Source organism: Triticum aestivum, chromosome 3A (genome assembly GCF_018294505.1).
Source record: "Triticum aestivum cultivar Chinese Spring chromosome 3A, IWGSC CS RefSeq v2.1, whole genome shotgun sequence".
NCBI lineage: Eukaryota > Viridiplantae > Streptophyta > Magnoliopsida > Poales > Poaceae > Triticum > Triticum aestivum.
In genome coordinates, this window is record NC_057800.1 from 651,676,639 (window position 1) to 651,700,691 (window position 24,053).

Consider the following 24,053-nt stretch of genomic DNA (forward strand, 5'->3'; position numbering starts at 1 on the left):
TTGGGAGAAGGTATAATTACCTCATCAAGTTCTACATTCCTCCCACTCACTTCTTTCGAGAGAAACTTCTTCTCTAGAAAGGATCCATTATTAGCAACGAATAACTTGCCTTCGGATCAGTGATAGAAGGTGTACCCAATAGTTTCCTTTGAGTATCCTATGAAGATGCATTTCTCCGATTTGGGTTCGAGCTTATCAGGTTGAAACTTTTTCACATAAGCATCATAGACCCAAATTTTAAGAAACGACAACTTAGGTTTCTTGCTAAACCACAGTTCATATGGTGTCATCTCAACGGATTTAGATGGTGCCCTATGTAACGTGAATGCAGTTGTCTCTAATGCATAACCCCAAAACGATAGTGATAAATCGGTAAGAGACATCATAGATCGCACCATATATAATAAAGTATGGTTATGACGTTCGGACACACCATTATGCTGTGGTGTTCCAGGTAGCGTGAGTTGCGAAACTATTCCGCATTATTTCAAATGAAGACCAAACTCGTAACTCAAATATTCTCCTCCATGATCAGATCGCAGAAACTTTATTTTCTTGTTACAATGATTTTCCACTTCACTCTGAAATTCTTTGAACTTTTCAAATGTTTCAGACTTATGTTTCATCAAGTAGATATACCCATATCTGCTCAAATCATCTGTGAAGGTAAGAAAATAACGATACCCGCCGCGAGCATCAACACTCATCGGACCGCATACATCACTATGTATTATTCCCAACAAGTCTGTTGCTCGCTCCATTATTCCGGAGAACGGAGTCTTAGTCATCTTGCCCATGAGGCATGGTTCGTGAGCATCAAATGATTCATAATCAAGTGATTCCAAAATCCCATCAGCATGGAGTTTCTTCATGCGCTTTACACCAATATGACCTAAACGGCAGTGCCACATATAAGTTGCACTATCATTATTAACTTTGCATCTTTTGGCTTCAATATTATGAATATGTGTATCACTATGATCGATATTCAATAAACCATTCACCTTGGGTGTATGACCTCAGAAGGTTTTATTCATGTAAACAGAATAACAATTATTCTTTGACTTAAATGAATAATCGTATTGCAATAAACATGATCCAATCATATTATGCTCAACGCAAACACCAAATAACATTTATTTTAGGTTCAATACTAATGCCGAAGGTAAAGGGAGTGTGTGATGGTGATCTTATCAACCTTGGAATCACTTCCAACTCACATCATCACCTCGCCCTTAACTAGTCTCTATTTATTTTGCATCTCCTATTTCGAGTTACTCTTAGCAACTGAACCAGTATCAAATACTGAGGGGTTGCTATAAACACTAGTAAAGTACACATCAATAACATGTATATGAAATATACTTTTGTTTACTTTGACATCCTTCTTATCCGCCAAGTATCTAGGGCAGTTCCACTTCCAGTGACCGTTTCCTTTGTAGTAGAAGCACTCAGTTCCAGGCTTGGGTCTAGCTTTGGGCTTCTTCATGGGAGCAGCAACTTGCTTGCTATTCTTCTTTGAAGTTCCTCTTTCTTTCCCTTTGCCCTTTTCTTGAAACTAGTGGTCTTGTAAACCATCAACACTTGATGTTATTTCTTGATTTCTACCTTCGTCGATTTCAGCATCGCGAAGAGCTTGGGAATTACTTTCATCATCCCTTGCATATTATAGTTCATCACTAAGTTCTAGTAACTTGGTGATAGTGACTAGAGAACTTTGTCAATTACTATCTTATCTGGAAGATTAACTCCCACTTGATTCAAGCAATTGTAGTACCCAGACAATCTGAGCACATGATCACTGATTGAGCTATTCTCCTCCATCTTGTAGGCAAAGTACTGTCAGAGGTCTCCTACCTCTCGACATGGGTATGAGTATGAAATACCAATTTCAACTCTTAGAACATCTTATATGCTTTGTGGCATTCAAATACATTTTTGAAGTCCCGGTTCTAAGCCGTAAAGCATGGTGCACTAAACTATTAAGTAGTCATCATACCGAGCTGTGTCAAACGTTCATAACGTCTGCATTTGCTCCTGCAATAGTTATGTCACGTAGCAGTGCATCAAGGATATAATTCTTCTGTACAGCAACGAGGATAATCCTCAGATCACGGATCCAATCCGCATCATTGCTACTATCATCTTTCAACATAGTTTTCTCTAGGAACATATCATAAATAAAACGGGGAAGCTATATGCGAGCAATTGATCTACAACATAGATATGCAAATACTGTCAAGACTAAGTTCATGGTAAATTTAAGTTCAATTAATCATATTACTTAAGAACTCCTACTTAGATAGACATCCCTCTAATCATCTAAGTGATCACGTGATCCGTATCAACTAAACCATGGCTGGTCATCATGTGAGATGGAGTAGTTTTCAATGGTGAACATCACTATGTTGATCATATCTACTATATCATTCACACTCAACCTTTCTGTCTCAGTGTTCCGAGGCCATATCTGCATATTCTAGGCTTGTCAAGTTTAACCCGAGTATTCCGCGTGTGCAAAACTGACTTGCACCCGTTGTATGTGAAAGTAGAGCTTATCACACCCGATCATCACGTGGTGTCTCGGCACGAAGAACTGTAGCAACGGTGCATACTCAGGGAGAACACTTATACCTTGAAATTTAGCGAGAGATCATCTTATAATGCTACCGCTGAACTAAGCAAAATAAGATGCATAAAGGATAAACATCACATGCAATCAATATAAGTGATATGATATGGCCATCATCATCTTGTGCCTTTGATCTCCATCTCCAAAGTACCGTCATGATCTCCATCGTCACCGGCATGACACCATGATCTCCATCATCTTGATCTTTATCAACGTGTCGTCACATGGTCGTCTCTCCAACTATTGCTTTTGCAACTATTGCTATCGCATAGCGATAAAGTAAAGCAATTATATGGCGCTTGCATCTTATGCAATAAAGAGACAACCATAAGGCTCCTGCCAGTTGCCGATAACTTTAACAAAACATGATCATCTTATACAACAATTTATATCTCATCACGTCTTGACCATATCACATCACAACATGCCCTGCAAAAACAAGTTAGACGTCCTCTACTTTATTGTTGCAAGTTTTACATGGTTGCTATGGGCTTAGCAAGAACCGTTCTTACCTACGCATCAAAACCACAATGTGGTATAGTGATTGCTTTTTGATCTTCAGAAAGAACCATGTTCATTGAAACCGATTCAACTAAAGTTGGAGAAACAAACACCCACTAGCCACCTATGTGCGAAGCACGTCGGTAGAACCAATCTCATGTAAGCGTACGCGTAATGTCGGTCTGAGCCGCTTCATCCAACAATGCCATTGAATCAAGAATCAACTAGTGACGGCAAGCAATATGTATATACCCACGCCCACAACTCCTTTGTGTTCTACTCGTGCATATCTTTACCTAATAATAAAACAAATTGGGTTTCTTTCGTCCGTCATGGCATTTTTCAGAAAAGTCCCTCTATTTCGAAGAATTCAACCCATGGTCCTGTTTTAAGTTAAATTGCATCGTTATTTTTGTATTTTACACAAAAGTCCCTGTCTTTTCTTGAAATCAACCCGCCATCCGAATTTAAGTCACACCCGAACCGTTATTTTACATTTTTCGAACCCCCCTGATGTTTTAGGTAATTCATCCGCGGACCATATTTAAGTCAAACAAATGGTTTTTAAAATCATCCATATCTTTTAAACCGTAACTCCGAGTTGAACATGTTATATATAAAATTTGATTAGAAAAATATGTAGAATATGAATATGAGATTATTTTTACCTGTTAAATATTTTTAAATATTATTTTGAAGTATATTTGAGTCAAACCAAATGATTTTCTAAATTATCTGTATCTTTTAAACCCTAACTTCAATTTTAACATATTATATATGAAATTTTATTAGAAAAATATGTAGAATATAAATATGATGTTAATTTTACCTGTTAAATATTTTTAAATATTGTTATGAAAGCAAACTTATAATTTATAGCGCAAGTTTCATTTTTTCATACCAGCGGTGATTCGGATTGCAAATAAACACCCCACTATAACCATATCCGGAAAAGAAAATATCGATAACTACACATGCATACCTCTAAAAAATATCGCAGGGGAAAACAACAGATTTCTCGTCGCGAGAGTGAGAGAAAGCGAGCGAGAGAGAGCAAGAGAGAGAGAGAGAGAGAGAGAGAGAAAGAGAGAGAGGGAAAGAGAGGGAGAGAGGGAGGAGAGAGGGACGCCTTAGGATTAACCATATTCAACACATTTTTTTGTTGTTTTGTGTGAACACCGAGGCCATCGCCGGCGAGGGTGAGAAGGAGGATAAGCAGCAACACAAATATGATGCCTCGCAAAAATAAAGGAGATGGACCTATTGTGGTCTTGAGTGATGGTTGTTGAGTTAAGAGCGTGTGTTATGTTTTCCCTCCCGTTGCAACGCACGGGCTCTTTTGCTAGTAACATCTATGCATAGACCTGGATCTGATGCCACTGTTGGTGAACGCAGTAATTTCAAAAAATTCCTACACACAAGCAAGATCATGGTGATGCATAACAATGAGAGGGGAGAGTGTTGTCCACGTACCCTCGTAGACCGTAAGCGAAAGCGTTATGATAACGCGGTTGATGTAGTCGTACGTCTTCACGATCGACCGACCCTAGCACCAAAAGTACGGCACCTCCGCGATTTGCACACCTTCGGCTCGGTGATGTCCCACAAACTCACGATCCAGCAGAGTGTCGAAGGAGAGTTTCGTCAGCACGACGGCATGATGACGGTGATGATGATGCTACCGGAATAGGGCTTCGCCTAAGCACCGCTACGATATGACCGAGGTGGATTATGGTGGAGGGGGGCACCGCACACGGCTGGAAACAATCAACTTGTGTGTCCTAGGGTGCCCCCTGCCCCCGTATATAAAGGAGCAAGGGGAGGGGGCCGGCGGCCTCATAGGGTGCGCCCCAAGGGGGGAATCTTACTTGTACTAGGAGTAGGTTCCCCCTTTCCTAGTCCAACTAGGAGGGGGAGGAAAGAGGAGGAGGGGAGAAGGAAAGAGGGGGCTGGCCCCCCAAGCCCTAAACCAATTCGGTTTGGGCCTAGGGGGCGCGCCCCACAGCTCCCTTGCTGCCCTCTATTTCTACTAAGGCCCATGAAGGCCCATTGACCCCCCGGGGGGTTCCGGTAACTCCTCAGTACTCTGGTATTTATCAGGTGACTCCCGAAACATTTCTGGTGTCTGAATGTAACCTTCCAATATATCAATCTTTATGTCTCGACCATTTCGAGACTCCTCGTCATGTCCGTGATCACATCCGGGACTCCGAACTACCTTCGGTTCATCAAAACACATAAACTCATAATACCGATCGTCACCGAACGTTAAGCGTGTGGACCCTAAGGGTTCGAGAACTATGTAGACATGACCGAGACTCATCTCCAGTCAATAACCAGTAGCGGAACCTAGATGCTCATATTGGTTCCTACATATTCTAAGAAGATCTTTATCGGTCAAACCGCATAACAACATATGTTGCTCCCTTTGTCATCGGTATGTTACTTGTCCGAGATTCGATCGTCGGTATCGTCATACCTAGTTCAATCTCATTACCGGCAAGTCTCTTTACTCGTTTCGTAATGCATCATCTCGTAACTAACTCATTAGTTACATTGCTTGCAAGGCTTATAGTGATGTGCATTATCGAGAGGGCCCAGAGATACCTCTCCGATACTCGGAGTGACAAATCCTAATCTCGATCAATGCCAACTCAACAAACACCATCGGAGACACCTGTAGAGCATCTTTATAGTCACCTAGTTACGTTGTGATGTTTGATAGCACACTAAGTGTTCCTCTGGTATTCGAGAGTTGCATAATCTCATAGTCATAGGAACATGTATAAGTCATGAAGAAAGCAATAGCAACAAACCAAACGATCACCGTGCTAAGCTAATGGATGGGTCAACTCAATCACATCATTCTCTAATGATGTGATCCCGTTAATCAAGTGACAACTCATGTCTATGGTTAGGAAACATAACCATCATTGATTCAACGAGCTAGTCAAGTAGAGGCATACTAGTGACACTCTATTTGTCTATGTATTCACACATGTACTAAGTTTCTGGTTAATACAATTCTAGCATGAATAATAAACATTTATCATGATATAAGGAAATATAAATAACAACTTTATTATTGCCTCTAGGGCATATTTCCTTCACCCAGGTCATGTGAACGCGTGGCAGAAGGGGAGGCGTCGCCGCGCCAGCCAGCCTGTGACACGCCACCAATGAGGAATCAATGGTAAGGCTGACCGGCGGCATCCTTGCCATTGATTTCCCGCGGGAAACCGAGGCGTTCTAGGGAAGACGAGGCGCGTGTCGCTGACTCAGTGGGCCCGCCGTGCTTTCGCGCCAAAACCCTCGCCCCGGCGTCTCCGAGCACCCCCCAGCGTCCCGGGTTTGCCTCGGGTCCGTCGACGCCGATTTCGGCCCAAGCCGGCGAAAAACGGGCTCCTGGGGGCGCAACTGGGCTGATTTTTGGGCGCCAGTGCGGCAAAATGATGTGACAGTGGCCCGATCTTTCGATGAGAGTGGGGATAATTATCGATTTGGTGGATTTTGACCTTGACGATCCGGCTATACCGTACCCGACGATACGCCTCGACAATCGCTAAACCAATCTCTGATGGTTATTGACCTTGCCGTAGGCACGATCAACCTGAACAACGAGGTTCAAGTTCCTGCAAGCAACCGAAGAACCGGCAAGAACAAAGGTGAATTGCAACTGAAATTGCGGATAATAAACTGAGCACACGAACTAGATGGAAAGTTGGGGTTCCACTGTGGATCTGACAAGGCGGTAGTCCTACACGTCTCGTAGATGCGAATTGTAGCGATGGCTAGACAATACAATAAAACCCGAGTCTAAACCCTAAACTATAATAGCTATTTATTAACTGCTGCTTCCGGTCGAAGGCAGTATCTGTTGTCCAGAAATCGGACTGCTCGAGGCCGTATGTGGCTGGTCTTCGTAGACCTTGCGGCAAGCACCTGGCGGCCTGGCCGAAAGCTCTAGGGCCCACCCACGTGGTAATGTTGGGCCATTAATCCAAGTCTCTTGTCCTGGTGCACTTCATGCATGCGTACGTGACATGCTTGGTGGATAGGACGTGTGACATGCATGCAAGAGCGTTGCTCCATTTGATCTGAACCCATATTGTCTTCATCTTTAATCTTTCCTTTATTCTCAAGTACAAGCAAATCCAAACATGAGTGTAATATTATATTCTTATTAGTTAAATCATATGTACGAAGAAGCGATAGTACCTGGCCATTAATTTGTCTCGCCCGCGCTCTAGTAATAGGACCAAGTGGAATAACTGATGTAGGAGTTGCGGCGGGTGTAACAATAGAAGAGATGTCCTCATCATCCCCCCCTTCTTGAATCGAAGTCGTCCTCGACGATACCTCGTCGTCATCACCCAAATAAGGATTTAAATCTGCAACATTAAATGTGGGACTAACCTGAAATTCTGCAGGTAAATCGAGCTTATATGCATTCTCGTTAATTTTTTCAAGCACTTTAAAAGGTCCATCCGCACGAGGCATTAATTTTGACTTTCGTAAATCAGGGAAACGGTCTTTTCGCAAATGCAACCATACTAAATCACCTGGTTCAAAAACAACACTTTTCCTTCCCTGACTACCAGCAAGTTTATATTTGGCATTCATGCATTCAATATTTTTCTTAGTCATCTCATGCATTTTTAATACTAATTCAGCACGTTCTTTAGCATCAAGGTTTACCTTCTCCGAAGATGGAATAGGTAATAAATCAATTGGTGCACGAGGTATAAATCCATAAACAATCTCAAAAGGGCATAATTTTGTGGTGGAATGAACGAAACGATTATAAGCAAACTCTACATGTGGTAGACATTCTTCCCACATTTTTAAGTTCTTCTTCAAAACAGCCCTAAGCATAGTAGACAATGTACGATTAACCACTTCAGTTTGACCATCAGTTTGAGGATGACATGTAGTACTAAATAAAAGCTTAGTCCCCAATTTTGTCCACAACACCCTCCAAAAGTGGCTAAGGAATTTTGTGTCACGATCAGAAACAATTGTATTTGGCACACCATGTAAACGAACTACTTCACGAAAGAACAAATCAGCAATGTGAGTAGCATCGTCACTTTTATGACAAGGTATAAAATGTGCCATCTTAGAGAATCTATCGACAACAACAAATATACTATCTCTCTCCCGTCGTGTTCTAGGCAGTCCTAATACAAAGTCCATAGATATATCTTCCCAAGGAGTGCTAGGAACAGGAAGAGGCATATATAAACCATGTGGGTTCAATCGTGACTTAGCTTTTTGGCATGTCGTGCAGCGTGCAACATATCTCTCCACATCCCTTCTCATTTTTGGCCAGAAGAAATGACTAGCAAGGATGTCTTTTGTCTTCTTGACGCCAAAATGTCCCATAAGTCCTCCTCCATGCGCCTCCTGTAACAACAAAAGACGAATAGAGCTATCTGGGATGCATAGCTTGTTAGCGCGAAAAACAAATCCGTCATTAATGACGAACTTGTTCCAAGTTCTACCCTCTCTGCAATTGAGCAATATATCTTTAAAATCGACATCATTAGCGTATTGCTCTTTTATAGTTTCAAGTCCAAAAATTTTGAAGTCAAGTTGTGATAACATGGTATAGCGTCTAGACAATGCATCGGCAATAACATTCTCCTTCCCTTTCTTGTGCTTAATAACATAAGGAAAAGATTCAATAAATTCAACCCATTTTGCATGTCTACGGTTCAGTTTGCTTTGACTTCTAATATGCTTGAGTGATTCATGATCAGAATGTATAACAAACTCCTTAGGCCATAAATAATGTTGCCATGTCTCCAAAGTCCGAACTAGTGCATAAAGTTCTTTATCATATGTTGAATAATTCAGACTAGGCCCACTGAGTTTTTCACTAAAGTATGCTACTGGTTTCCTTCTTGCAATAGAACACCACCTAAACCAATGCCGCTAGCATCACATTCTAATTCAAACATCTTATTGAAATCAGGTAATTGCAGCAAAGGGGCGTGTGTAAGCTTATCCTTAAGAATAGTGAAGGCTTCCTCTTGTGCGTCGCTCCAAACAAATGGCACATTTTTCTTTGTGAGTTCATTGAGCGGTGCTGCGATGGTGCTAAAATCCTTCACGAACCGCCGGTAGAACCCAGCAAGTCCGAGAAAACTTCGTACCTGTGTGACCGAGTTAGGGGTCGGCCAACTCTGGATCGCTTCAACCTTGGCTTTATCAACTTCAATTCCCTGCGCTGTCACAACATAGCCAAGAAAAGTGACTTGATCCGTGCAAAAAGTGCACTTCTCGATATTACCAAATAAACGTGCATCAAGCAGAGCAGAAAAAACAGCACGCAAATGGTCTAAGTGTTCCTCTAGTGACTTGCTATAAATCAAAATATCATCGAAATATACTACCACAAATCGTCCAATAAAAGCTCGCAAAACTTCATTCATTAGTCTCATGAAAGTACTAGGTGCATTAGTCAATCCAAAAGGCATAACTAACCACTCATATAAACCAAATTTAGTTTTGAAAGCAGTTTTCCATTCATCACCTAGTTTCATACGAATTTGATGGTAGCCACTACGCAAGTCCACTTTAGAAAACACAACTGAGCCACTGAGTTCATCAAGCATGTCATCTAATCTAGGAATAGGATGACGATATCGAATTGTAATATTATTGATGGCTCTACAATCAACACACATACGCGAAGTACCGTCTTTTTTAGGAACAAGTAAAATTGGTACAGCACATGGACTAAGGGATTCACGAATGTAACCTTTTTCAAGTAGTTCGTGAACTTGTCGCTGAATCTCCTTAGTCTCCTCTGGATTAGTCCGGTACGGCGCACGGTTGGGTAATGAGGCGCCAGGGATCAAGTCAATTTGATGTTCAATTCCTCTCATAGGTGGCAGCCCCGGTGGTACTTCCTTTGGAAAAACATCATGATACTCCTGCAAAAGGTTAGCGACAACAGGAGGCAAAGAAGAAGGCATATCCTCAAATGAAAACAAAACTTCTTTGCAAATAAGAGCATAACATTCATCAGTATGAGCATCTAACTCAAAAATTTCAGCACGTGTAGCTAAGAAAGAAGCACCTTTCAATTTAATTTCTTTAGATGTGCTAGGATCAGATTTGTGCAGCTTATTAAATTGTTCTAACTCATCAACAACTTTCTGATTTTCAGATTGAGTACGCTCAATATTTGTGTTTCTACTAGCCCTAGCAAGATCATCTTTTAAAATTTGCTCAGGAGACATAGGGTGTAGAATGATTTTCTTTCCTTTATGTGTGAGAGTGTACTGATTAGTTCTACCATCATGTAAACATTGTTTATCATATTGCCATGGCCTTCCTAGTAACATAGAACAAGCTTGCATAGGCACAATATCGCAATCAATAGTGTCATGGTATGAACCTAAAGAAAAAGGAACTCTCACCATGCGTGTTACCTTTACCTTTCCACCATCATTAAACCATTGAATGTAGTATGGTTGTGGATGTTGTCGCGAAGGTAGGGAGAGCTTCTCCACCATGTCAATGCTTGCTAAATTGTTACAACTCCCTCCATCAATGATTATGCGAACGGAACGCTCCTTGACGACTCCTTTGATGTGGAAGAGGTTGTGACGTTGATCCTTCTTTGCTTTGACAATCTGAGCACTAAGTACACGATGTGATATAAGACTCATGTACTTATCGGCGTCGTCAGCGGTCACATGTTCTTCCTCTTGCTCCGGTCTTGTGTCATCGTCTTCATGTGTAGCAAGCAAGGCATATGTGTCTTCATCAAAATCACTAGCAGAGTCGTACTCGCCGTCTTCACGAATGATCAATACACGCTTATTAGGACACTCCTTCATGACATGGCCAAATCCCTTGCAAGTGTGGCATTGGATATCCTTTGTTCTTTTGGAGGAAGCGGACGATGACGATGAACTTTTTGTTGGAATTTGTGTAGTACTTTTCAGTGGTGCCGAAGTGTGTGATGCTGAAGTTGATGAAGAAGGCCCCAGTCGAGAGGTTGCAGGTGCTGTTGTAGAGGTGCGAGTGGACGGGGCAGCAGGAGTGCGTGACGCCCATGTGGAAGTACGACCTGCAGAAAAATTAGGACGCAGTCTGGAACGACCCTGCACTTCATGTTCAGCATGTATAGCAAGATGGAATAAACGGGTCATTGAATGATAATCTTATAAGCAAGTATGTCATAAATTTCTCTATTCAATCCACCCAAGAACCTAGCCATAGCGGCTTCCTCAGTCTCAACTAAACCACAACGTAACATGCCCATTTGCAATTCTTGATAATAGTCTTCCACAGATTTAGATCCTTGGTTCAAGCGTTGTAGTTTATTTAGCAAGTCACGTTCATAATATCCAGGAACAAAACGGTGACGCATTACTAATTTCAAAGCTTCCCAAGTGGCAGGAATATTATTAGGATGTTTACGACAATGTGCTCTCCACCAAACAGAAGCAAAATCACTAAACTCACTAGTTGCAGCCCTAACTCTTTTATCATCAGGAAAATCATGGCAAGCAAATTTTTGATCAACTAGTAATTCCCAGTCAAGATAAACATCTGGATCATATTTCCCATCAAAAGGAGGCATGACAAATTTAATTCTACCCAAAGAATCGTCATGGCCACGTACCTGAGGACGCTGGTGTCGTCCCATACCTTGTTGATTATTGCGTAGTCGACGATGATCACGATCATTGTTATCATTAACTGCATCAGGATCCTCAGAATCACCATCATAGTTGTCATCTTGGATGTCGTCGGCTATCGAGTTGGCGTTGCGAGGACGGGGCTGGTCGACGGCATCGGTGTATGAAAGAGGGTGCCCCGGGTCTCCTGGGAGTACCCGACGAGCTCGTTGCAGACCTGTGTTGGTGGCTGGAAGATGCGGAGCGGAAGTGGAGGCGGCACCTAGACGGGCATCCTGGGCATCAAGACGTTTCATAATAGATGCAAGTGTTTGGGTGAACGTCTCATTGCTATCCTCGATCGACTTGAGACGCTTATCAAGTGCGCCCTCGAACGATGTGAACCGCTCGGTGTATGCATGCACATCCTCCTCAAGGCGTGCCACCGTGGCTTTCATGTTGTCTTCGTCACCTGCCATGGTTAGGACGGAACAAGAACAAAATCACAAGTATATTGCTCCTACAGTAACTATAGTGAGGCGGTGGAAAATATCTCTCAACTCTCGAGCAATTACCAAGCTCTTACCAGTTCTTACCGTGCTGCAGTGGTTTTCGGCTGTTGCCGATGTCAAAAGTGATCAAAAGATTGATATAGCGATTACCAAGGGACCGAACAAGATACGATATAGGAAGTGGAGCTTGGTGAAGGTTTCCTCAACTCACAATATGTGGCACAATTAAGCAAAAAGTAATGCAAGCTGAATAATTGCTCAAACTCCTAACTAGTGCTGGCGGTCGACTAGTAAGAGATAAAACAATCTAAGCCTAGATACTGAAACAAGGGAGTGGAAACCGATGAAAAATATGATAGCTCTAAGTAGCTAGATATAAGTGAGGTATAAATGCCGTGTAGAATAAAGCTCGAAAGCAGATGATAAATGACGCGGCGATGAACACTGTAGCAGTAAAATAATGTCCAGAAAAGAAATATCATCCCAAAACAGATGCTAGCCGGCCTGATTTTTTTTTTGCAACTTTTTCTTTTAACTTTTCTTTTGATTTTTTTCACTCTTTTTTTTCTCTTTTTTTTTGAGGCCGGTTGCTAGCAGACGTCAGGGACACCGGGGAAAGCTTGCCGCCGTGAACAGTGCTGGGGGAGAGCTTGCCGCCGTGAACAGTAACCTTGCCGGGGAAGAGCTTGCCGTCGTGAACAGTAACCTGCCGGGGAAAGCTTGCCGCCGTGAACAGTAACCTTGCCGGGGAAAGCTTGCCGCCGTGAACAGTGCCGGGGGAGAGCTTGCCGCCGTGAACAGTAACCTGCCGGGGAAAGCTTGCCGCCGTGAACAGTAACCTTGCCGGGGAAAGCTTGCCGCCGTGAACAGTGCCGGGGGAGAGCTTGCCGCCGTGAACAGTAACCTTGCCGGGGAAGAGCTTGCCGCCGTGAACAGTAACCTGCCGGGGAAAGCTTGCCGCCGTGAACAGGAACCTTGCCGGGCTACTCGACAAAGGTGCTACTGGACAATTTTTTTTGATCGTGAACGAGTGGAAGGAATTATGTGGGTGGACAAAAACAGACTGATCTAGTAGATAATTTTACACCCTCACCAATCTAAACCAGCACTAATTCTAGGATGAATGTAACCAAAAATTCAACGATGCAAATACTAGATGCAAAAACTGCTAAAGGCTAAAAAGGTAGGTGTGATGGATGAACTAATCTAATTTTTTTTGTGGGTCTATGGGACAGAAAATACTAATCTAATAAAACTATAAATCTCTCACCGATGAACCTGAAAACTGATACCACTTGATGTGACGGTGGCCCGATCTTTCGATGAGAGTGGGGATAATTATCGATTTGGTGGATTTTGACCTTGACGATCCGGCTATACCGTACCCGACGATACGCCTCGACAATCGCTAAACCAATCTCCGATGGTTATTGACCTTGCCGTAGGCACGATCAACCTGAACAACGAGGTTCGAGTTCCTGCAAGCAACCGAAGAACCGACAAGAACAAAGGTGAATTGCAACTGAAATTGCGGATAATAAACTGAGCACACAAACTAGATGGAAAGTTGGGGTTCCACTGTGGATCAGACAAGGCGGTAGTCCTACACGTTCCGTAGATGCGAATTGTAGCGATGGCTAGACAATACAATAAAACCCGAGTCTAAACCCTAAACTATAATAGCTATTTATTAACTGCTGCTTCCGGTCGAAGGCGGTATCTGTTGTCCACAAATCGGACTGCTCGAGGCCGTACGTGGCTGGTCTTCGTAGACCTTGCGGCAAGCACCTGGCGGCCTGGCCGAAAGCTCTAGGGCCCACCCACGTGGTAATGTTGGGTCATTAATCCAAGTCTCTTGTCCTGGTGCACTTCATGCATGCGTACGTGACATGCTTGGTGGATAGGACGTGTGACATGCATGCAAGAGCGTTGCTCCATTTGATCTGAACTCATATTGTCTTCATCTTTAATCTTTCCTTTATTCTCAAGTACAAGCAAATCCAAACATGAGTGTAATATTATATTTTTATTAGTTAAATCATATGTACGAAGAAGCGATAGTACCTGGCCATTAATTTGTCTCGCCCGCGCTCTAGTAATAGGACCAAGTGGAATAACTGATGTAGAAGTTGCGGCGGGTGTAACAATAGAAGAGATGTCCTCATCACAAAAACTCCTGGGGAGGGCCTGTTGGGGGCGCGGTTGGAGATGCTCTAAGGAATACACACGAATGTTGCTGGGATGGGGGCTGGCCACAACCGCCCCTGGACCCAACATTGGGGCGGAAGTTGGAGGTCAACAGTGGTGGTGCGCTAGTTGATGCATATTTATTTTCTTATATTTCTTCTCATTAGTATGTTTATTTTGTTGCTTGCATAAACTAAAGAATATTTCAAAAAGATTTGAGCATTTTTGGTTGGTCCTCTCTTGTGTATTTGTTAGGAACTACTCCCTCCGTCCCATAATATAGGACCTTTTTTGACACTAGTGTAGTGTCTAGTGTCAAAAAACGTCTTATATTATGGGATGAAGGGAGTATGTTCCTTTTGTGTTCTCCATATTTTGTTTGTTGTTAATCTTCATCGAGCTTGCTAAAACAAGTCAGAGTTAGGAGAAGATAAAGTGACGTGACTCGACTAGGGAACATTGCCGAGAAAGTATAATATCTTCATGTTTATCATTCTTGCTACCTGAAATAATGATTAAAGTACTCTCGCAAAAAAATGATTAAAGTAAGAAAAAAATTGGAATATGTTTGGCAGAAAATATATCAAAACAATTACAAAGTAAATAACTAATTGAAGCGGAGAAAGTAACTTCTTTTGATAAAACGGAGAAAGTGACTTAAAAACATGAGATGTGGATGCAGTATTGAGTTCTTGGGCTCAGAGGAGCATCACACCATACTTCCAAAGGGGCCTCGAGGCCACATGCAGGTCCAAAGACTCTCCTAAAGCCAAGATCACGAAAGTAGGCCACGGGGACATGAGGAGCCCGCCTGGGTTCTCGCTCAAAAGTACATGATACTCAAACTCCAGACACGCTCTGGGGCTACCGACGGTGTAATGCACCGGGGGTGGCCACTCGGGGGAGCCCGGTAGCAGACCCATCTTGGGGCCCATGAAGATAGGCAAAGACTTGATCACATGAGGGAACCTCGGAGCCCGAATAGTCAGCGAGGGATCATCTTGGCGAGCAAGCCAAGGTGGCGGCGGCTTAGATCAAATCGATCTCTTATAAACCGTAGCCCCCCGTCATCTATATAAGGAGGGGGAAGGGGTAGCCATTCCTATCTACACCCATAGAACCATACTCTTGGTACTCATACTCCATCTCCATTGTAACCTCGCACGAGGTACTCCACCATGAATACAAACACAAAGCGGGACATAGGGTGTTACTCCTTCCCGGAGGCTCGAACCTGGGTAACTTCCTCGTGTGTTCTTTGGTACTTTCATCCATGTTCGCCACCCTGCCGAGGGTACTGACTGGTTTATGCACCGTTAGTCCCGATAACTAGGAAGTCGGGCACTGGCCCGGCCTCGGGGCCTAGCAGGCCAAGGCGTGGCCATGGCCCCTTGTCCTGCAGGAGGCCCTCCTTTCGGAAGGTTCTCATCTTAGCTTGCAAATCAAGAAGCACCCCCCGTCTGATTTGGACTCTAGGTTGGTTAGCCAACCGGGTAAACCTAGGCCTCATGCCCCTTTATAAGGCGAGGCAGGGATATTTCTAGCCACCCAACATCATCAGCATAGTATCTATAGCATTATCACCACATACATTGTAACCACCTCATACGAGGCATTTTCATCCATCAATCAAATCCAAAGTAGGAGTAGTGTATTACCTCCATGATGAGGGCCTGAACCTGGGTAAACTCCCCGTGTGTGATCCCCTCTGGCACTCCTGGCCCTAAGTAGCACACTATCGGAACTACTAACGGTTTTCAGAACCGCTAAACATTTTTTAACTTAAGACTTGTGTAGATAAAGGTGAGAGTAATACTCGTAAGATTTTAATTTGAGATGGCTTTCTGCATGAGATATCTCTTACGGTCAATTTGCATCTCATATCCAGCTTCATGACTCTATAAGGGATATCAAGTATTCAAGACTTTAGTGTAGCTTCTTGAAAAATCTTCAGGTATTTTTTAGTAAGTCTATCCTTTCCTGTGAAATTTAGATTATTAAAGGGGTTATCTAGCAAAAAATGCACACACTTTCCTAAAATATCCAATGGGTCTAGTATTTAATCCTACCTAACCCTAAATCCCCACCCATGCCTCCCACTCCCCTCCTCTGCCTCCGCCTCCGTCGCCGCCCCTCTCACACAATTATCCATTATCTCTAGCAATTCTAGTCCTCCGTATGGTCTCTACTTGTTTGTTGACACCATACCTTCCCACCATTAGGCACCATACCTATGGCCAGGAGCTCGCCTTGCCATCTGACCTCCTCCCACCGCTCATTCTCAATTTGTTGCCAACTGAAAGCCTTGATCCTTTCCTCCTAGTTTTAGCTTTGAGATCGCAAGAAGCTACGGCAAAAGCCACCAGATCTAGATAGATCGGAATACCCTCAACACACGCCGCTTCTCGCCGTCGCTTCTCTCCAGATCTATGGTGGGCCTTGACGGATGCCCGTGGTGTAGATCTCACGGCAAAGCTGGATCACGACGCTTGACCAGATTTCCCCCAATCCGGGAGAGAAGGCACAGCATATAAGGTACCTTCTTAGCAAATCCTATAATTGTTAGCAAAATCATCCATTGAGAAGATGTCTCATGATTTTAACAGGAGGTGATTTCAGGCTACCAGATCTATAGATGACAACACCCTCGGCTCTCATTGTATGCACATCTCTATTATTGTACAATCATTGCTCACTAGAGCTACGGCGGGACTTAAGTAAATCTCCATAGCATAAACCTAATGACAAGAATGGATCATGATGCCCAACTAGATCGACTCAATACCGCAAGGTCAAGCATGACACATGAGGTACGTAATTAACCAATCCTACAAGATTCTCAAAATCATGCATTGAAAATAATTCTCGTCGTGGCCTTAATGATGAGGCGATCACATGACACCACATATATATGGCAACATCCTCGCTTTTCATCTTTGTGTAAATCTAACGAAGTAGATGGGTCATGATGCTTGACTACATGGCCTAAAACACGAGATCAATCATGATAGATCATGCACCTAGATACTTAGTAGATCCCAAAAGCATCCGTAAAAACATGCTTTGAAAAATGAAAGAAATGATAGAACTCATTAGTTAGATTACCAAGGCAAAATTATGATATTTACATGTCATATCTACAGGAGCAATCGGGGCTACAGCACCTTCATCCATTTTATGGAACCGTGATTCCAAGATGAGGCAAGTCTTGTGTTAGCTTTGTGAGATGAACATCCTTCTAAATATTTATCTTAACGTGTCCGATTGCTTGATATCGAATAAGTCACTCTCTTAGAGATTAGCCACTCTGATTTAGTTAACAAAAGGGCATTATGATTTTTCAAATGATTTCCTATGGAGATTATGTGACTTGTGGGGAGATGATTAAGGTAGACCATGCCTCATTTATACCCTACTAGTGTCTTGTGATGTGTGAAGTTACTTTGGGCACCCTCCTCACAAAAAAAACTTTTTAATACCTGGTGGAATGTTTAAATTAATAGTGAGAAATTGATGTGAATAACATATATACTCCTTTGTTAGCGTACCATCTGATCCTAGCTAGTTCAGTCAAATGAACTAAATAATTGCATGCCTATTCGTAGATACATGTCGTTTTGGACATTGACTTTGTCTCTACATGCACCTTTGAATGTTACGTTATACATGAATATACTAGTAAAATAATATTTGAATTATGTTAGGGGGGTATTTTTCATGTCAATAAATTGCTAGCTAAGGTAGTTATCTTTTTTCTTTTGCTAAACCAATCGGTTGTGTGTTCCCAAACATCAACTCACTTCATGGTGTTGTTATTTATGAGAACAGATACAAGAACATCAAAGAAACTAAAAGAAAAGAAACATAATAAAAATAATATAAGTTGGGTTCGGGAACACAACCAATTTTTTTCACAAACGATAGCTAACCATCTGAGGTGGCAATGTTTTCAATGAATCCTAGAATGGTTTTGTTCGTTGACATGCATACTTCGACAGGCTCCGGTCGCAGACGAGGACATACCATGAGAACCACTGCAAAGTATTGATGTGTTAGTGGTTGGCCTCCTCTCTCCCACCTACCTGGTTTTATTTTCCTTGGTTGTTCAGCCTTGTATTGCTTTACTTTGTTTGACACTTCATTTGGCTGGCTGGCCAACAGTTTGTTTGATATCGAACCGAGGGACTTCACTTATTTAAAGTCGGGCAAGCACCTTTCATCTAAAAATATCCTAAACCATGGCGCCAACTGTCAGTTAATGAACCAGATGATGACATCTCATCTCAGCACCATCTAAGATGGCATGACTGCCCCCTCCCCCCCCCCCCCCCCCCCCCCCCCCACACACACACACGCATACATATGCTACTACTACTACCTCGGGGCATCAATGGTAGTAGCGCCTAACCCCTAGGAGTCGAAGGTGCAATACTGTTTTGGACGGGGCCACACATTCGATTTGATAGTGGGAAAGACTATGTAGAACAAAAAAAAGCCAGTACTGGTAGTATTTTGATTCATAGTGTGTGGACACACATAAAAAATCGCCTGTTGTGTTCTTATGGACCTCCACATAACTTGCATCTTCAAAATTTGAGGCCCTCCTCGGGTTTCATGCCTGAAACCACTATTTGTTTTGAGCTCTCTGTGGGTGCCTCTTCACTGACAAATTTTAGGTGGTTGGCAACTTGAAAAACCTGAAGCTTCTTGCAGGCCACCTATTTCTCAAGAGAGCAACTCGTTTAATCCTGGGCCAAGACCATGAAACCTAATGCTGATTCCCTTTGGGTGGAGTTGCAGCCTTTTTGTACATTAGAGATTAGTCCATGTGAGGTTGAGGGTATGAAGTCAGTGTACAGATAGAACATGCATCTACCGTGTCACAAAATTTTAATATAAATTTAATTTGCAACTGAGAAGCGAAAGGACAGATCATGCTATGAACAATTGTTTATTCAAAATCGGTTGTAAATTAGGGCCATCAACACCACCACAATTTTATTTCTTATTTTTGTATCTCAAATTATGAATTGAACTTGTAGTGAAATTGTATGCCATGTTAAATGTATCCAGCGTGTATGTACTCGATTTTTTTTCAGTTTTTTTGTGAACTTTTGATATGTGTTTTTGGCTTTTGATGCACCGGTTGTACAGAAATTCTAGGCGGATAGGATACTCTCCAAGAGCTGGTCATGGCAGAGAATGTATTCTGTGCACCAAGAGCTCTTGTACAGCCGATGCACCAGAACATAAAAATCAATACTAAAAGTTCTAAGAAACAATTCAGTTAGAAGTTCAACTCAAGGCTTGATCAGTAAATTCAGTTAGAACATAAATGACAAATTTGGTTGTGGTAGTGTTAATTGCACAGTACATAGCGCAATTTGATTAAACTACCATATGTGGCATGATTGAGCTTTATTTGTTTCTCACGTTGTGACTTGAATTTGCATTTTCTGAAAGTTTTATTATATAGATCTATAATGTAGGGTGCACCAGTTGCACAAGAACTAATGTGCACAGGATACTCCCTCGGTCATGGCAAGTTGGCAACTCAGAACGTATCCTCCTGTGCACCCATGGTTTCTATGCAACCTGTGCACCCAATTAGAAAAACACATTACAGGTTTCCAAAAAAAATGAAAATAGTTTAGCATAAAGAGACAACATAGGTATGCTTAGATAGGTAATAATAACTAGCTGATGGTTTCCGTAATTTGTTAAACGAAACAATCTTCTGATGATTGCTTGCTTTTAACAGCTAAAACACTTCCAGTAGGACTAAATTGTTCTGGGTAAACCTCCTTCATTTTCTGAAAGAACTATATAGATTTCGAGATTTATGCTATAATTTACCTTCCAACTCTATATCATAAAATTAGTCTTACCATGATTCACTAGTTACAGGGTAGCTATACTAGTTGCCTGAAATCATACAGATCAAATAGCAGTCCATGGTCCATAACATGCTTATGAATCGGCTAAGTAAATAAGTACAAAAACGATATGAAAAACGCTTGTACTGTTTACAAGTCAATGTCACTGAAGTACGCACTTACAGATCTATAATCTATTCTTATAGTGGCGTGTACATTCACATTATCAGATAAGCACCAGTAGATTGAGTCGGGCAGAGGAGAGATCATGAGAGAAATGATGCGGAGACGTGCAACTTTTAGCATTCAACGACGACGTATCGGCATCATATCATCGTATAGCAAAATAGCACATCAAACGGCGACAGTTGAAACATGAGGCGTTCTAAATGGTAACAATGCAACGTTTTCTTAAGACTGACAGCATTCTCCCAAGAGGAAAATACTGTATGAAGCATCCTCAAGTTACATTAACAAGTATAGTACTTAAAATAAAATTTGAACTCGCATAGATTAAGGTAACAAAAAAAAATTTACACCTCCACCAATCTTCCTGCTTCCTCATGGCTTCTTTTCAGAGTCCTTCGCCTGCTCCTCCTTGCTCAGCACCTCTGCGGCAGCAAGCATCATGTCCACGAGACGTGTCATGAAAGATGCGGGTGAGGGGAAGGCACTGCCTTCCTCATTATCTGTCGAACCGCGGGGTACAGAGTTGTTGGGGTCAGTGGTCGTGGCCACAGCCGGCTGCACAGCAGTCCCTTTTCTTGCAGTCCACTTTCGCGGTTTCCGCCTCGTCCTGTCCAGCCAACGTCTCACCTCGTTGGCGACATGTTTAGGAGCAGATGGGCAGGCCCTTACCCTGCTGCTGCCACCAGCAACATGATGCTTGAGGCTGGTGACGCCGCCGCTGCGCCCAACCATGGGGCAGTACTTGCACTGCCAGTTTCTGTTTCCGTCAATGATGGTACCATGCTGCCATCCCTTTCGATCCCTGATTTTCAACGAACCCTGTGCGCTCTGCAAAATTCAGGAGTGTTAGAGAGTTGTACAGATCAGATCAGGTTCCATTCGCAAAAAAAAAAAAAAAAAAAAAAAAAAAAAAAAAAATCAGATCAGGTTCTCTCTGCTGCAATCTAAAAAAGACTGCCATGCCAGAGCTGGAGCACACGAGATTTTTGTCTATTGGTTTTGCGAGTTGTTTTCCCCCATAATGCTAACTAGTTCAGGGATTGGATGGAAATTCACGGCAAGCCTTTTTATTCAGTCCACAGAGTTGAATGACAAAATCTATCAGAAATCTGCAAGATCTGGAGTTCTTCGAGACAAAAAAAAATAAGGCAAAAATTACCCAGAACAAGAAATCATCTCAAGAAACATCACAGAAAAAAATAGCCCTAGAATCCACTAGCACAGAATTGCAACGCAGAAGATAAAAAGCGCATAAAGCTTTTCTACCAACAGAATCGGTCCTACAAGCGAGAATTCGACAGGATCATACCTGCTGCTCCGGGGTGGTCTCTGGAGCCGCCCGCCGGGGCCTCTTGCAGGGCCGTACTGAATCTGAATCTGAATCGTCGGACAGCGACTCCGAGCAGCGCATCTTCTCCTTCCCCTTGTTGTTCTGTTTGTCAGCCATCTACAAAAGTTTCGATCAAGAAACGAGGATCCTGCATCAAATCCAACCGAAACTGTCACTACTACGATCACTATCCACTACCCAACGAAAGATAATTAGAAGACGAATTTGCAACCTGAACAGAAAGTGTAGGAGAGGAGGGCTGGCGATAGATGATCCGGCAATGCCTGGTGACAAACTTGGCGCCTAGCATCCCCTTTTAAAGTCCCAGGAGTATTGCCTTTCCATTCCTGACTATGAATTCAGCACCGGGCGCCAGATGTGTTTTCTTCTAAATCTGTTTGCGCGCCTGTGTTTCTTTCTACGTACAGATTAGCAGTCCTGTATCTTGTGGTAAGCTTTAATTTCCTGCCTGGAATTATTAACGGCTACTTCTACAGAGCACCCGGATCCGTGACGTGGACAAGTTATCTTTTCAAGGTGCATGTATAATGTATCCAATATTTGGTGTTTGTACGCTCTCCCTCCGTATCAAGTGCTTACAGTGGTATTTTTCGTATAAAAAATCGGTGGGCTTTGGAAGGAAGGCAGTAAAGTTTTTCCTTCCATCGTTTCGTACCAACAAATTAGAGGTGGAGGCCTCCCATCTCAAGCTGTCTCTTTGGTTAAAAAGTTGGGGTGTTAATTGATATGGACAACTTTCGCAAAAAAAATGATATGGACAAAACTGAAGCTAACTTGCTTGGCTGGACGTGACAGACTGATTGTTAACAGATTGGCCTGAACCAAAAATGATTACTGGAAACAGCATGGAGATGTTGCAGCACACTTTCTTGTGTGCAATTTTTGGACTCAACCTGATTTACATGATTATGGAAATGTGAAAAAACCACTTGCTTACAAGTCAAGCTACAAGAAGGATACAAGCGGGAGATGCCAATACATTCACAGTACTGAGAACTTCTGACCGTTCTTCCTCAAGTAATTATCCTTGTGAACTGTTTGATACGGAAGAACATGCTACAAGGTTAGACCTCAAAATAACTAGGCTGCCGGGACATATTTTTTAAAGGACAGATTTACTTTTTATAAAAAATTTAAGCTGTTGACGTCGCAAATGGTTGTTGACATGTACTAGGATCTTTACTCCTAATGAAGCAGTTGGTAGCTTGATATTTCGGTTTTATTTTGGTACTCCGGTTTTATTTTTGTCCCACCTCCCACCACCTCCTTCCATTGGTTTATTTTTTCCTCCCTTCTCACAAAACAAAAAAAAATCTAAACATATCAGAATTTTCCATGCGGGTGCAAATTATTTAGTAATGTATTTATGTGAAAGAATCAATCACGATCAATCTTTAAAACCAAATCTAAATTAATTAATCTTATCTATCTATCACATTAATTAATATTTCCATACATCATAATAATTACATTAATCGAAATACCACACGTTGTGCAATCACATCTCTAATCCTAAAGGGGAGTCTGCAATCGTTTCGTTCTTCTCATTTGCTTCCTGTTTTAGCGCGAAAGTCGAGCGATTTTTTGTTGAAAAGAACCACCTGGCCAACAAAATTGCCAGAAAAGACCTCCTCTGAATGCAATTGACAGAAAACACCCCCTCGACCGTGGCGGCAAGCGCGCCAGCTGACACGTGGCATCTGCCGCCACATGCGGAGGCGGCAGCCCCTGCCGCCACTGGACCAGGCGGCAGGCACCACGTAACGGATTTTCGGCCGAGCGCGGGAGATGGAACGGAAAGGGTGACAGGAGGTGGGCCCCGCCGCCTTTGAGAGTGGCGGCACCTTTTTTTTGGCCTGACAGACGATTAGACAGCGCACGCCATCTCCTCTGTATATATAGAATATTTAAAAGAGAGAGCATGCATCTATGCGACGTGGTGTACACGAACTAGAAATCTGGCTAGCTTTTCTAGCCCTCTTTTGATGATTATTTCTCTTGGATCAAAGTATAAAACTTCAATCTATTTGTACCACTGTATTCTCCACGATGAACTCTACAAACAGAGTCTAATATTAAATATATTTTTTTCATAAATTATAGAAATACGTGGGACCCATATGTCATATAGAGTAGCTAATTGTTAAACCAATGCATGTGCCAACA

At 42.5% G+C, this 24,053-nt stretch overlaps 1 protein-coding gene and 1 long non-coding RNA gene across 2 annotated transcripts; one reads left to right on the forward strand and one right to left on the reverse strand.

The window, feature by feature from the left end:
• The first annotated feature begins 16,571 nt into the window (after nt 1–16,571).
• On the forward strand, nt 16,572–18,429 carry LOC123058942 (uncharacterized). The gene is made up of 3 exons (XR_006427326.1): nt 16,572–17,006; nt 17,078–17,281; nt 17,615–18,429. It is a non-coding gene; the product is annotated as an uncharacterized lncRNA (long non-coding RNA).
• Nucleotides 18,430–20,896: 2,467 nt separating this feature from the next.
• Nucleotides 20,897–23,216, reverse strand: LOC123058943 (uncharacterized). Its single transcript, XM_044481614.1, has 3 exons — nt 22,099–23,216; nt 21,846–22,014; nt 20,897–21,364 (listed from the first exon to the last, which is right to left on the reverse strand). The coding sequence occupies exons 2-3, from the start codon at nt 21,981–21,983 to the stop codon at nt 20,909–20,911; spliced, it is 594 nt and encodes a 197-aa protein (XP_044337549.1). The 5' UTR covers nt 21,984–22,014; nt 22,099–23,216; the 3' UTR covers nt 20,897–20,908.
• Between the last annotated feature and the right edge of the window lie 837 nt (nt 23,217–24,053).

What these genes read in the sequence shown, in the direction of transcription:
- LOC123058943 (XM_044481614.1), bottom strand. Translation starts at nt 21,983, where the DNA reads ATGGCTGACAAACAGAACAACAAGGGGAAGGAGAAGATGCGCTGCTCG. An exon ending in AGACCACCCCGGAGCAGCAG is followed by an intron (nt 21,365 to 21,845) that starts GTATGATCCTGT and finishes TGAATTTTGCAG; the next exon opens with AGCGCACAGGGTTCGTTGAA.